The 14,741-nt window shown below is 47.4% G+C and overlaps 1 protein-coding gene across 2 annotated transcripts in view; it reads right to left on the bottom strand.

Annotated features, from left to right (window-relative positions):
* LOC144936883 (oxidative stress-induced growth inhibitor 1-like) overlaps positions 1 to 14,412 on the bottom strand; it is a 37,687-nt gene extending 23,275 nt beyond the window's left edge. The window contains exons 1-6 of one of the 2 annotated variants that reach the window (XR_013637504.1): positions 14,288 to 14,412; positions 13,306 to 13,445; positions 10,844 to 11,035; positions 9,308 to 9,399; positions 6,564 to 7,226; positions 5,023 to 5,656 (exon numbers count right to left, since the gene is read on the bottom strand). Coding sequence is in view for 1 of the 2 variants with exons in the window: in XM_078864086.1 (XP_078720212.1) it covers positions 5,215 to 5,656; positions 6,564 to 7,226; positions 9,308 to 9,399; positions 10,844 to 11,035; positions 13,306 to 13,445; positions 14,288 to 14,354 (1,596 nt within the window). In the remaining variant the exon portion in view is untranslated. Of the gene's footprint in view, positions 1 to 4,434; positions 5,657 to 6,563; positions 7,227 to 9,307; positions 9,400 to 10,843; positions 11,036 to 13,305; positions 13,446 to 14,287 lie in introns of those variants that run through there. The other variant, XM_078864086.1, reaches the window with a different exon arrangement.
* Between the last annotated feature and the right edge of the window lie 329 nt (positions 14,413 to 14,741).

The following is a 14,741-nucleotide window of genomic DNA, read 5'->3' as shown; positions in this document are numbered from 1 at the left end:
CATCTTCAAACATTGCAACAAAACCATTTACAGTTACATCTGCACTTAGGAAATTTGTACAATGTAAACAGAAAGTAAGTTACACAAAACATCCATCAAGTAATTACGCACAACTGTAGTAAATAACGTGAAACATAAAAATAAACATATTATTTGGTTCTTTCGGTCAAGTCACGTAGATAGAAGCACTGGCAGTCTATAATGTAGACTTATTCTGGTTCTTTCAGTAGTAAAAAAATTAAATTAAAATAAAAACCACGACGTTTCGATCGCAACACAAGCGGTTGTTATCAGGAAAAGGGGGGTTAGCCTCTCAAGGCAAACTGTTTTTAAAGGTTTAGAGATGGGCGTAGCCCAAGTGTGTCAGCAGCATGGGCGGGGAAGCTAATGTTAATGTAGGAGAAAACCCTGACACCGGCAGTAAGTCTACACCAAAGGGCCGCCAGGCAATCATTGCACCTCGCTCCACACACCCACACTGCTGACGGTGAAGGTTGACAAGAAAACAACGGCGCTCTGCCTATTTTTTTATTAACTTTATTTTTTATTTTTTATCTACGTGACTTTACCGAAAGAACCAAAGAATATTAATTCGTGCAGTCACGAAAGTTTTAAGTAAAAAAATAACCGTTTTGGTATTGTCACTTAACTGTAATGGAAATTAACAAGTATACACACTTTTACAAAATGCCCCTTGAAACAGTTTAAAAAAATAGGTAATGTAAAACCATCGCGGTTAAGGAGTTTGAAAGTTTAGAATGTTTTTAGTGCATGCAGCTTGATAAGATGCAAGAGACAGATCAAGTAGAGACTGGGTGCATTAGTTTAACATGTGGTAGGCTTTCACGACAGTCGGGTGGTGGCGAGTTTAACGACGCATTTATATTTACGCAGTCTAACCCAAAAAAAACGATATTATGGGTGCATTAGTGTTGATGCTTCAGCACTAAGCTATCCCCAGAACATGAATTTGCACAAGATACCTGGCCAGAACCCATGAATTTATCAATTCGGAGTCAGTTATGAAAGTGCCAGACAGCACAATATTTTTCATAATAAAGGTTTTTGGGTTAGATCGCGTAAGTATAAATGTGTCGTACCCCTAAACCAAAAACCTTTGTTGTGAATAATATTGGTCGCGAAAGGCTACGTGTTAAAAAGCACAATGTTTGACAAGAGAGTCCCCCCGTTCAAGGCCAATTGCGCGTGGGAACGTTGCATTCAATTGTCATTTGTAACTTTGTGTCTTCACTCGCCATTACCTAAAACATAGTACCAACACAATTTAGTGGAATTTGGGCTGGTAAATGGTTGTTTTAATTCAAAACTATGGGTCCAAGGAATCCTCCAAGGTAGGTTTCCCTTGTGACCTTGGTATCAAGATCAACAACATAATTATGAAAGAGGCGTTGCCTATGGCAAGTGTGGTGAACATTGGGAACATCAGCACAAAGTGGAAAGGGTGGTCTTCCAAAGTATACGGCGAGGTGGAGTAACATTGTTTTATTCGACGGCAAGTGTTTTTATGGCTATCTTCAGTGCAGGTACACAGAGTGCCTAGCTAGCATGATCAGTGCAGGTTAAAAATACACTTAAAAGACATATTTGAAAAACCTTCGTCAGGTATGTCATTACATAATCGACATTCATCTGAACCATTACAAAACTCCACGTGCAATTTTCATTGCTCAACATCATGTGCACAAGTGCACACTTTACATAAATATTAATAAAGCATGTTAAATGCTTTGAATGTATACCTTTTTTAATTTAACTCGCACTGCCCATGCATTTGTGCCAGATACATAACCGGGGTCGAGGGTGGTGTTGGGGGGGGGGCCTGATGACATAATCATGACGCAGGAACCCGGCCCAGCACTGTGGGATGCGGGTGACATCACCACACAAATGTAAGCGGCGAGGTTACCACCGCACACTTACCAGCCCGTGTGCCAGCCAGCCAGCCAAACTTGTTTTATATCGTACAGTAATACATCGGTTAACGAAGCCTCTGGGAACGAATCTCCTTTATCACGAAGCTGACCGTGAAGTGCCCCTATCGGCCCCCTATTTTTGTAAAAATCGACAAAAAAAAAATGAATACCTTCAGAAATCATGCAAAGCGATTCAAAAGAGTAAAACTAATTTAAATGCTGCGCATGCCCTCTCACCACGGCCAAGCGGAGTTTGTTTAGTGGCCAATCGGCGAAGAGCGTCGCGAATCTTGACCCAATCAGCGGCGCGCTTCCCCCGGTCTTCCCTCTCCTGCCCGCCACTGCCCGAGCTCCTTGTGTTGGTAAGATGCGATCGTGTTTTATGCAGTGGTAAAACAATTTGACTACCCCCAATTTTGTCATCTAAACGACCGTCTAGTGCTAGTGGCCTTTCTGGGCAAAAGGTGCAGCGTAAATCCTTTCTCTTTGGAAACTAAAATGCAGATCACAAGGAGGGCAGAGGCAGGAGAGATGACAAGCGATATAGCTCGTTCATTAGGGTTGGCGCAGTACACCTTAAAAGACCACTTTAAACCAAGCAGAAAAAGTGAAGGCTTTTGTTGTACTACCCTTCTCCTGGAGCGCAACCCCACGTATGTATGTTGAACTTCTTTCGCACCCTACATAGCCAACCGTGCTAATCGGAGCTGTTATATCTACCTCTGGTGACGAAGTTTCTGATAACAAAGTGATATGATGGAACGCATCTCCTTCGTTAACCGATGTATTACAGTATCGCATCATTAATGAGAGCATCATCCATCCACTCACAACTGAAAATACCTATTATGTAAAGGTAATAAAAATCAGATTTGTCAATGATCGATTTCGGCTAAGGTTAAACCACTGCTGGGAAAAAAAACATTCCCGAGCCAACAAATCTCATGATCCTGTGATGTGATAACCCAGTTGGCACCTAATCGTTATTATAATAATTCCGCAAGAATGCATGCACCGAATTACGTGTGGAATAGTCGCCATTTTTTTAAATAAATCGTGTAAGTTGCAGCCACGACAATGCTTCAATCACCACGGCATTTTAAAACCGGAATAGATTATTGAACAGAATCGCGATGGTAGATTACATCGCAAGGGGAGGATGATCGTCACACCCCTACTGATCAGTGCACACGATACACTCGCTTGTAATTGTATACAAGAGATGGTGTAAATAAAAGTATTTTTTATTTTACCAGGTAAGGCCCACCGAGCTATATAGTTCTTTTTCAGAAGCAACCTGGAGAAAAATCCACGTGACCACGTGGAGAGACACGCAAACTCCAAATATACAGCAGGCGTCAGGGTCGGGATTGAACCCACGACCTGCTGCATACCGGGTGAGAGAGTTAACATCTTACCACCGTGGCACCCAAATGTTGGAGGACGGTGGACATTAGCGCTGTCGCTCACTGAACAAGCACAAATAACGGAAAATAAGGTTTGAACGTTCTATACGTCAAGTATAAAAAAAAACATGCTCCTGTGCAACACTGCTGCACACTAAGCAAACCTTGCAGCTGTTCTGAAGAGTGGCCCATTTTATTAACACCCGTTGGACGCTTCTTTAAGAAATAAACTTGGAACATCACCTCGTCATACGCAACTGTGTTAAGTGCAAGCAGAAAGATCGGACATTGTATTTCTGCGTTTGTTGTAACCCCAAATTTACAAACGAGCGGAGGGAAATGGCACGAGCACATCTCGTTGTGTTTTCAAGACACCCCCCCACCCACCCCCAAAATATTTCTTTAGTTGGTAAACCTTCAAATATATTCCGGGAGGCAAATCTTCATTCAGATCAAAACATTCATGTCAACGCATCGGGATTAAACAAGCCACAACATGAAATAATCCTCAAGCTACTACTCCGTTTCTCTCTCTTTGCTTTATGATCCGTCAATTTAGTTAACCTTGTAATGTTCTGCCAAGCAGTACGTTGTCAGCAGCAAGCGGATAAACGGTTAATGGAAATTTTTCATCACAATATTGTGTGTTGTATTTTTCTATAAAATTAAAGTCAAAAGCCATGATGTACTATAAATGTAAGCATGTTAATTATATAAATCCCCTTGGCACATTGTTTTCAGTGAGAGCCCTGGCAACATGGCATGGTAAAATCATTAACCATTTGCCTTCTACTATGTTATAAATCAACACTTTATGTATCTTCAAATATTTCCGGCCACATTTGCAATACATACAGTGTACGCACATATACACATGTATATGTTATACTTAAGTCTTCCAAAAAAAACTAGAGAACATAGCATGCTTATTAGTTAGGCCAGCTGTTAGTAAAAAAAAAGTGCTTTAGTATAAAATGTATCAAAATTTTAACCTATTATAATATCAAAATTTAATGGAAAAAAACCCCATAACTTATCAATCAAGTACAAGTAGTTTGAAAATGAATTTTAAGTTCACTATCAGTAGTAAAATAGTCAAATTCAAGTTTGTTTTCCTCTAGGAGTTTATAGAGTCTGGGATATTATATTTTACGACAGTAACCATATTAGGAATCTGTTGATATCTGTCGGTAAAAATATAGTCGCTGATTGGCCACCTGGGTCATGAGGCCAGTCGACAGACGAGGAGGTGGGGGAGGGCGTGGGTGGGATTAAAGCGTCGAGTTTTTAAGCACTGTCATACAACCGTGTAAAAATCAAATAAAAGTTCCTCGTGTCTCTCCGACTGCGACTAAATGACAGTTTTGGCAGCAATGTTTCTGCTCCTGCAGGGAAAAAAAAGGATTCGTGGCAACCCGCCACAGACTCGGCGTTTCCTACTCGCGCTCGCACACCCCCGCAGGCACTGACAGAAGGCAACGTTCTTTCTGCAAGCCCCAGCTGTCCCCAAAATCTGACAATTTGTGACCACGTCGAACAAAACGAGCATTTCAACAAGAGAAATGTCTCGCCTTGAAGGTTGAACCACCGATAGAAATCCTTTTAAAGGCAATCTGTCACATCAGACAAATTAACACACACCTTCACGACTCATCACATCACAATATCCAGAAAGAGGATACCTTTTCTAAGTGCTTTCTGTTTTCCTTTGTTTGCTCCGGGTGCGATTTGTCCCTTCATTGCGAAACACACACGCTTCGCTCCCCTATCGCCGCCGATTCACCATCCTGCCGTGAAGCGATTCACCCATTGGTAGCCTGTCAAGGTCGCAAAGCCGTTGCGAAGCAGCGATAGGCCAGTGTCGCGAAGGGGCGTCAGCGGCGGAGCCAGCGCTTCTCCAGGCAGCCGACGACGCCCAGCGCGCCGCCGAGACAGAAGCGAACGAAATTGTCCCCGACCAGCGGCCCCACCGCAAAGAGGCCACAGCCGACCCCCTGCGCCCCGTCCTCTCCTCCGTCTTCACCGTCGTCGCCGTAGCCACCGCCGCCGTCGCCGCCGCCGCGGGCCCAGCCGTCGACGCGGCGCGGCGCTCGCTCGCACTCGTACGTGAACGGGTGCACGTCGAGCGGGTTGTGGCGGCAGCTGACGGCGCGCGACGGGTCCATGGCGAGCGAGCGGCCCGCGCACGCCAGAAACGACAGGTCCGGGTTGGAGCCGATGAGGACCAACGCCATCGACACGGGCAGCACGCGCAGCTCGCCCGCCGGGCCCTGCAGGAGCACCTTCCGGTCGGGCCGGAATTCGAGGACACGGTGCCTGCGGGTGGCGGGAACGCCGCGTACGTTACGTCACGGGGCGACAACGACCGGCGTCAAGGGCGGCGTTGGCGTCGCGGGCAAACCGGGACGGGGCAGGGGCGGTGCTGTAATGCGAAGCTCCCTGGTCTCGCGCTCGGCTTTCATACCGCAGACCTCATTATTTATTTAAGTACTTAGTCTAACAGGATTCTCATTTAAGACTCGTGGCCGCCCAGATATGACATTGCCATCGATACCGACACAATCCACAAACACGCACACGATTAGGACGGCTGCCATCCACCACCAAGTGGCGGTGGAATCACTGTAGCGCTTGTTGTGCCAGGATAGGAGCTCTGAGCACACGTGCACGCAAAAGCACGCGTACCCATAGCATTGCCATGATTTGGAGGTGCAAATTTATTCTAGAATTAGTTATCATTTAAAAAGTGTGGTGAAGTGGCTTGCAGCATGTAAAGGAACCAATGACGTAAAACATATGCAGATCTAAAAAAAATATATTCTTGTATGTCCAATAATCGAGTTGACTCAATAAAGATGTATCCCTTCACACCTCATATCAAGACAACGTTCCCCCTTAAGTTGTATAGAATTTTGGGACGAGTGCAGTTAGTCGGCATCAATTACGGCTCACGTAGCGCAGTTATGGCTATTGCCATGACCTTTGACTTCTGAGCACTTATGTGCACACATTACACCGGGTACTCATTTATGACTGCGTTCACCTTGGGAAGGCCCCGAACCGGTTCAGATAATGGCCACCTGTACGCAAGATGTGGCCGAGAATTGAACTCGGGTCACCGGGTTCATGCAGCAGTGCGCTGACCAATATGTTACCACCCCCCCTTATAAATACACAGACACATCAACACCACACACACACCCCCTTCCCTCTCCCATCACACCTGGGCAGGCTGGCGTATCCATTGTAGGACGTGTCGCTCTCCCCCATCATGTGATGCACCTTGTGGTACTCCGGGTAGAGCATCTTGGGCAGTTGGTTGAAGATGAGCGCGGGGTCGGTGACGGCGCGCCGGAAGGCGTGCTGCACGGGCGCCGCGTGGTGCCGCGCGGCCAGCACCGCGTCCGCCGCAGTCAGCCCCGCGCCCACCACCAGCAGCGGCTCGGACTCGCGTCCCACCTCGCCCCGGGCCACCGCCCGCTCCAGAGCCGCCGGCGCGTGCTGCACGAACGGCAGCCCCTCGCCGGGCACGCCAAGCCGCGCCGGCGAGTCCGTGCCGCCCGTTGCGAGCACCACGGCGGCGGCGCGCAGCCGGAAACACCGCAGCCGCCCTCCACCGCCGCCGCTCACCGCCAGGTGGTGGCCCCGCACCTCCCAGCGCGCCGGGCCGACGCCGTTCGCGGAGCACGCGGACGAGGGATGGAGGGGCGACGCGGACGGGGAGGACGACGACGACGACGGGCGGATCAATTCGGGGTCGCGCAGCCGGTGCACAGAGGTGACGGTGACGCCGCTCACGAAGCTCTGCTGCAGGCCCTTGCACTTGACGTAGTGGCGGTAGTAGCGGGCCACGTCCGCCGTCGTTGCTCGGTCATTGCGCAGGTGCCTGCACAATAGTGGTGCGAGTGCAGAGTGCGACACACTTTACTCAAGCAGCTGCTAGACTGCGGATACATCTACTCTCTTCGTTATAGCCCCTTCCCTCCCCACCGTCAATCCACTGCTATGCAAGGGACTCGTCCTACGCCATGTGGCCCGTGGGGGTAAATTTGACGCTGCTTCACCACAATGGTGAATGTACATCGGTTAGGGTGGGGCAACATTTAGGAGCATACTGTAGGACAACAATGGACTTTTCTGCGATGCCGCCTGCTGACAGCGTAGCTATGCCGCAGGCTATGGCACCTTGTTTTAAGTGTGGTGGTCACCCATCGGAGCGTTATCCAGGCTCATACCTGCTTGGCTTTCCGAGATTTGATGAGATGGGGAGCATTGCAGGTGATTTGGTCATAAGAATAAAAAATTGGTTTCACTTTCCAGATTTTTCGTCTGCACTTTCCAGTGAAAAGCAATGCAAGGAGGCGACAAATGGTAGTGAGCATTACCCACAGATGGATTTCCCACCTGAAGGGAAACGGCAAATCTTATAGTGCTAATACACAGCCTTCACCTAAAGGTAGCTGTGCACCATCATTTAAATATTCTCCCCTGGCACAAACTGATTTTACTTCTCCACTTTGGGTTGCCTCCCATAGGGAAAAAACACTACGAACTCAGCACAACTCTCCTGTCGTGCTAATGAGGTTTGCCATTTTACCAAACTGCTGGAAGGAAATACTATGTATGCAGATCACAAACTGGAGTGCTAAACTCAATCAATAAATGCTGATCGAGCATTGGGACCTAGCAGCTCCTAAAGTATGCGTTGGCTCTTTCGTTGTTTCAATCAATAATTCGACTGCCATCTGGAGGCTTATGTCGCCATCCGGATTAGCTGTACCCATATTGGCTAACGTCTGGTGAACACAAAACTGTGCACAGCAAACGGCCGACGCGGGCACTGGCCCGCTCTGCCACGTCAGCTCGTCCCACGACCAGCACGCCAGTCGGGCGCGAGTCATCGGCGGCGTTTTGGGTGTTGTTGGCACGGGCCCCATTTGGCACGGGTGTGGGGCAACTATCTCTGTGGCCATAGAAAGAAGGGGCTTGCCAAAAGATCATCGAGGACATAAATAACGCGCCGTGTCAAATTCAAAACAGGAGACCGTTGCATCATTTGATCTCGTGAAATTCTTTCATGAATACAGGGCAAAGTCATGTCTAACCGGGCTGTTAGCTGCGCCATCCCCAAAACACGCGGTCTTCGGGGAGGTAGGGTTACGCAAACCCTATGTATTCCCGCGTTGGAACTCGCAACGTTAATTCAGCATTCATTTGTGGCATTAGAAAACCCAGGTAGGCGGAACCCATTGGTGTCGAGCGGTTACGTCGTGTCTAAAGCAACGCGTGATTTCCTGCATCGAGGTTGGCTCAAGTTCAATCAGAGTGCCAGCAACACGTAACCTGCCATTGGTGTGTTTGCGCAGCAAAGCCTCATTGAGCGTCACAACACCTGTTTGGTAGGATAGTTTTGATGTGGCCAATCAGTTTGTGTTTTTGCAAGTCAGTGGAAATCAAATAGTACCCAGAGAAAACCTGCACATAGGAGTGGATAGGAAGCTACATACATACATACAGACATGTATGTGGCTTCTTAACCTACCTGTTAAACTGCCTCCTGCATGTAATGGCTGCCAGAGGTGCATGTGAATTAATGCATGTGTACGTGTGCGCACGTCTTTATGCAAGGTGTGTGTGTGTTGAGAAAAGAAACGCGAAAGACATTTACAGGGCAGCAACTGCTCTCCAGCAATTATGGGGGAAGAGGTTTCATGCTCACAACAGGCAACATCAGATGGCCAAGTCAGAGCAACGTCACACAATGGAGTATGTACTCGATGCATCTACTGGTCGTCCTAATCAGCTGACATTACATTGAGGTACATCCTGGCATCCTGCCAGCAAGCCTTTCGCCACTTCACATGGTCTCAAAGTGCACCTAAGCCTTACTTCAGTGCCATTGTTAACTAATTGCCAGCTTCTGGTAAATGGCGGCTGCAGCTCTTGTATGAACGTGGAGATCCTCACCTGCGCTGCTCTCGAATCCAGTCCTTGAAGGGCAAATCCGGCAGCTCCATCCAGTTGCCGAGGCTTAGCGTCTGCATGGACGTGTCCATGGCCTTATAACAAGAACAAAGCAATAACGACATTACTATCGTTAGAGCTGGCACGACTGGATGACCGGGTTGATAAATCAAATAACAAGTATAATTGTCCGTAAGAGGCAAGACTTTTCTTTACGATGTGTTTGTCGAGTAATTATACCGATAAGAATAAGAGAAATTGATAACTGTACCAAGAATCCGCACAGCAATTAATTACTTAAATAATCAATATAGCCTGGCACAAAAAGGGTGTTAGTTGTGGGCATAACGGTGATCACAATATAGTGGCAGAGTGAGTGTTAATGTAGCGGTTCCCGCAGAGAATGATTTCCAAGAGCCGAGTTCAGGTGGTGCAATTCAATGGCAATTGCTAGGTGCAATTGGGTATTTGTCTAACACCATAGGTTGTCAGGCTAAATATAAGCAGATAGTGCAATGTGGTCAAAGCCAGCACTGTGGAAGCAATGGTCTATTTTATAGTGCTTTAGAGCGGACTTTCACCACGGTCAAAGTGCATGGAGATTTCATTTCTCAACTCGATTGGTGGGCCTTGAACTGGCCGTGGCATTTCCACATTCCTATTGTCACGCCCAGTCCATCTGTAGGACGATACCTGTGCACTTGATTAACCACTGGTTTTGACAATGGGTCTTTACATTTCTTTCTCTTCCCCTCCCCACCAATGTATTACAATTGCGTTACTGGAATGATGGAATGTGAGGAAGAATAATTTTGGAAATCTCTCAGAGGAGGGCGGCCTCTGAGCCACACAACAGCTGTGGAACACATGTTTCAATCGAGTTGTCGTGAAAAAAGACGTCAAATGGCCTTTTTATCCCTTTACCCATTAGTGGGGCAAATACGTAATACACTGTGTCATGAGAATGTCTGACAGAAGATGGTAAAACTGATATTTTCAGAGATGGAATTTAGCCAAATACAGTACAAAACCAAATTGAATGTGTGGGTTTATTCATGCCATCATTGGCATCGACTTGCTACACTTGAGATGGCAGTATACTCTTAGGTGGCTATTCGTATATGAACCCAGGATCTCAGCAGTGCCAGCTCAGCTCTCTGATCTCTGAGCCATCCAGCCTCTTCTGTTTTGAATGTTTAATGTGAAAAGTGACATTTATCTGCGGAGGGAGACACGACCAAAGTCAACTTAAAGTGCTTACTTAGCTTATATTTCCTTGGCAACAAACTCTGCTCTTTTAATCTACGTTCTCGGCATCTACACACAAGCGTGCAGTCTTCTCTGGGAGGGCAAAATGTGCCAGGTGGCGGCTACCTCTGCGAAAAGCAGAAAGTGAATAACTCCCGATACAAAAAACTCAGCACAAACTTGTTCTACAGATAACACACTTTATCACCGTGAGACTGGAGCAGTGGTTGTGTGGGGAGGTGGGGTGGGTGGGAGAGGGATGCAGCGTGAGAAGGGGGGTAATCCGCGTACGTTCCACGCTCCTCCGGGTGCTCCCTTGCCGAGCACCACGTGTGGGATGGCGCGGTGCGGCTCTGGCTCCCAGCGGATCGGCGAGGGCAGGTCGGCTCCGCAGTCGGCGTCCGGGTGGAGCAGCGAGTCGAGCAGGAGGGCCACAGGGTTGGCGGAGCGCCCCTCGAGTCCCTCGCACAGGTACTCCAGGTCCTGTCCACGGAGAAACGAGCGCCGTCAGCCCGTCGCGCCAACGAGTACCCACGTGCATAAACGGAACGGCCACTTAAGCCTTACTTGGAGTGTGAGGTTTACGCGCGGCGATATTCGCTAGGCTGAGATTTTTGCCGTACTTCATTTTATTTGTTTTGCTTTTGTCATTTTGGTGACGCAGGTTACTCTTGCAAATGAGACTACCCTGATCACTTGAGTTCCCATCTGGTTAAATAAAATAAACTGGAAATGTAGAATCCATGGAACAGTGGTTGGCGCACTGCGCTACAAACCCGGTGACCTGATTTCAAATCCCAGCCACGGCTAATATCGGTGGTCATTGATGTCTGAATCAGTCTTCAGCCAACCCCTTTAAAACTATTTCCATTGACTATTGTGGTGAGATATGATCAAACAACCCCCATGATGGACACATCACGGGGAGGCTTTCATCAAGCAGTGTATTGACAAATGGCTGTAGGTTTCAAAAAATAATAATTTAAGTGAACTGGCAACTAATCAGGGAGCTAAGGGCTCTGAAGTAATAGTCACACACACCGTGCAACCCTTACATTAAGTTGAACTGTGGTGGTCTGAACATGTACGGCATAACCCAAGGCACACGGTATTCACAAAAATCCAGTGTGAACCCACCCTGAGTGTCCACGTGTTCTTTTTGTGTGTGTTTAGGTTGCTGCCCTTATCCCGCACCTCCGATTAGCACGGTTTGTTACGCACGGTGTGAAATAAGTTCAACGTACACATGTATCACATAATGGAATGACCCCTAACAATGGCACTACAGAAGCACTTGTGGAGTCACTTCAGTTCGCGTCTCCCTCTCAACACTAGATGGTCCTCCCCCAGGCTACGCAAAGAGTAGTTTACCTTGCGCCATCAGTCACGAATGCGATACCCATCATTACTTCACGTAATTATTATGTTTATCCTTTATGTTCGAAGCTAGTGAATGGACCTTTCAAATTACGCTGGCTACAAAATATTTGGTTCATACAAAATTACTTGTGGAATTAAAGCCAGGTTTTGAAAAAAGGAAGTTAAAAGTTCTGGGTCAATTACTTGACAAGAGGCATCAGCTGCCTCACATCCAACCACCACACCAGGGGAGAAGGGTTAAAGCAGAACTTTTAAAATAGCCACCCACTTATAATATAAAACAATTCTAATTCCAAAATGTGCACATGTTCGTCAAATCTGGCAGCGGTCTGTTTATTTTGTCTGCAAATGCTGAACGCAGGAGACTAAAAAGATACAAATATAGGCAGACTGATGGGCTTCTAGAATTACAGCTGCAAGGTCAGGGTGTACTGGGCTAAAGAGGATTGCGAAGTGAGAACGTCCCAGGTCTCATGCCAGACACAGCGGGATTAGAGCAGGAATGTGCCGCGATTTGGGTCAAAGCAAGGGAGCCGACTGTTGATTGACACGGGGTCACAGCCAGATGAACTCTTCTGGCTGGCAAACCACACCGCCACAGTGTGCGCAAGGAATGTTAAAACATTGTTGGAAAAAAGTTAGTTAAAAAATTACGGATATTTTTGTTATAAAAAACCCAATGCCAAATGCTTGGCTTTAGGTAGCTGCGCAAAGCAATTGCAAAAAGATGCCAAGTTATAAGGCTGGATTTTGGTGGAAGATTTTGACAGTTATATTGGCATTTGTACATTACAGGATGCACAGGGGATGGAAAGAATGGAAGGGTTGTTGGAAAAATGGACAGGGAAAACACGGAATGTGAGAAACATATGGGCTTATGAGTGTAAAATGCAATTCATGAAAAATATCACTCATAATCCACTTTGCTGCAATTTTACCTCATTATACAAAATAATAAAACCCACAATGTTCTTTGCAAATTAATTTAAATGCACAGTTTACGGCAAAGAACATAATGGAAGAAAATTACTGTAACATTACCATAAAATAACTATTTACATTTTGCTTTAATTATACGGTTTTAAGAGCAGACTCTTAAGCCTGTAACTTAGCTGGTGTAATTTTCTACCACTACCACTTTATAAGTACAAACTTCTCCTTTTCGATGTTCATAAAATTCAATGTGTGCGATCGATGACAGGAATGACAATGGTGATGACAACGACAATGGTGATGACAACGACAATGACGATGCAACTGCTGCTGTAGCTGCTGCCGAAGATGATAATAATACAACTGTTGCTCCTGTTGCAATTGTTGTTGACGCTGCCACTGCTGCCTATGATAAGACTGCACACAAAAAGGATATTCACCTGCTCCAGTATGGACGTGTGCAAGTTCTCCTCCAGTTTCATCTGCAGAATGTGATTGGGATGAGGAGGGGCTCCCTCCGAGAGGTATGGCCGGTATCCAGAGAGCAGGTATGACAGGCAGATTCCAGATGGACCGTTACCTGCCCGGGGGACAAAGACGGACAAGGATGGAGGCGTGTGTGTGAGCGCGCACCCGCAAAACACGCGAGGCGACGCGCGCCGTTACGTGTGAACGCGCGCGCAGCGTGTGCTGTGCGTCCACCACTCGTGAAGGAGCGTCGCTTGCACAACGCACAGCACAGACACAACACCGTGACGGCACTGGCACGCTGTGGACATTTTTTATCACGTTTATATGTGGCATTTTAAACACAAGTAAACAACGTTCATATACTCTATTGTACACAGTTGAGGGATGCTGCCGCAGTGGTACAATAGTCAACACACTGGACTTGCAATACAGAGGTTGCCGGTTCGATTTGATCTTCCAGCGTGGCATTTGAAACAATGAGGCAAATTTATTCTGTGCACCCAGCAGTATAAATGGGTACCCCAGTTTTTTGATTGGCAGGTAGCGCGCGGTGTGGGTCAAGTGTGGACACTCGCACCTCTACAGTCATTTGACCAGCGAAAAAAAGAGCAGGAAGGCAAAAATACCCTCTCCTCGAGAGGGGCCCTTTAGAGCTCCCGCAAGTTGAGGCCCTTCAGCCAACAGTGGCATGAGCAGGCAATTTCTGGGCTGCACCTTTTATTTTTGGCAGAATACAATATAAAACACTGGCTGCACGCACTGAAAAGTGAAAACACCACACCGTCGCACAAACGCGCACAAGCAGCCTGCTCGCAAAGAGACACAGCCGAACATTCATCGGCACGCACAAAGCCGGCAACGAGCACCATGAATGAACAAGTGAGAGGCATCGCCCATGATTACGCTTCCCTCCCCACGATCTCGACCCCCTCGCTCGCCCACATTACTCACCGATGACCACGACGGGAACCGTGACGGAGCCATCATCGGGCAGAAACCCAATCTGCTCGTGCGACATTGTGAAGCTGCTGCCGCCGCTGTTGCTACTGAAGGAACAGCCCACAGCGAATGCTTCCACAGCCGTCTCCTCTCCGACAGCAGCTCCGTCTCTCTCTCTCCCCCTCCCGCGCTCTCTCCCTCTTCTCCCCCTTCTCTTTATGCGTTCTCTCAGCCGGCAAGGTCACAGACACTTGATGAGGCAAGAGTTTCCTTTCTGGCTCCTCTTGTAAGTGTTTCCTCCTCTGCAAGGCATCGCAGCAATGCACGAGGTTAACAGTCGCAGGGAAACGAATCGGACGCTCAAGTCATCTGGGCGGTTTTCTCCCTCTATGTGGACATAGCAATACGAGAACAAAAAACACCAGTTCTGTCTAAAACTAATTACAGAATACAGCGCCGCATATCA

This window comes from Lampetra fluviatilis, chromosome 17, assembly GCF_964198595.1.
Source record: "Lampetra fluviatilis chromosome 17, kcLamFluv1.1, whole genome shotgun sequence".
NCBI classification, from domain to species: Eukaryota; Metazoa; Chordata; class Hyperoartia; order Petromyzontiformes; family Petromyzontidae; genus Lampetra; species Lampetra fluviatilis.
The sequence above is the reverse complement of the archived record's forward strand: the minus strand, read 5'-3'. Positions and strand labels throughout refer to the sequence as shown.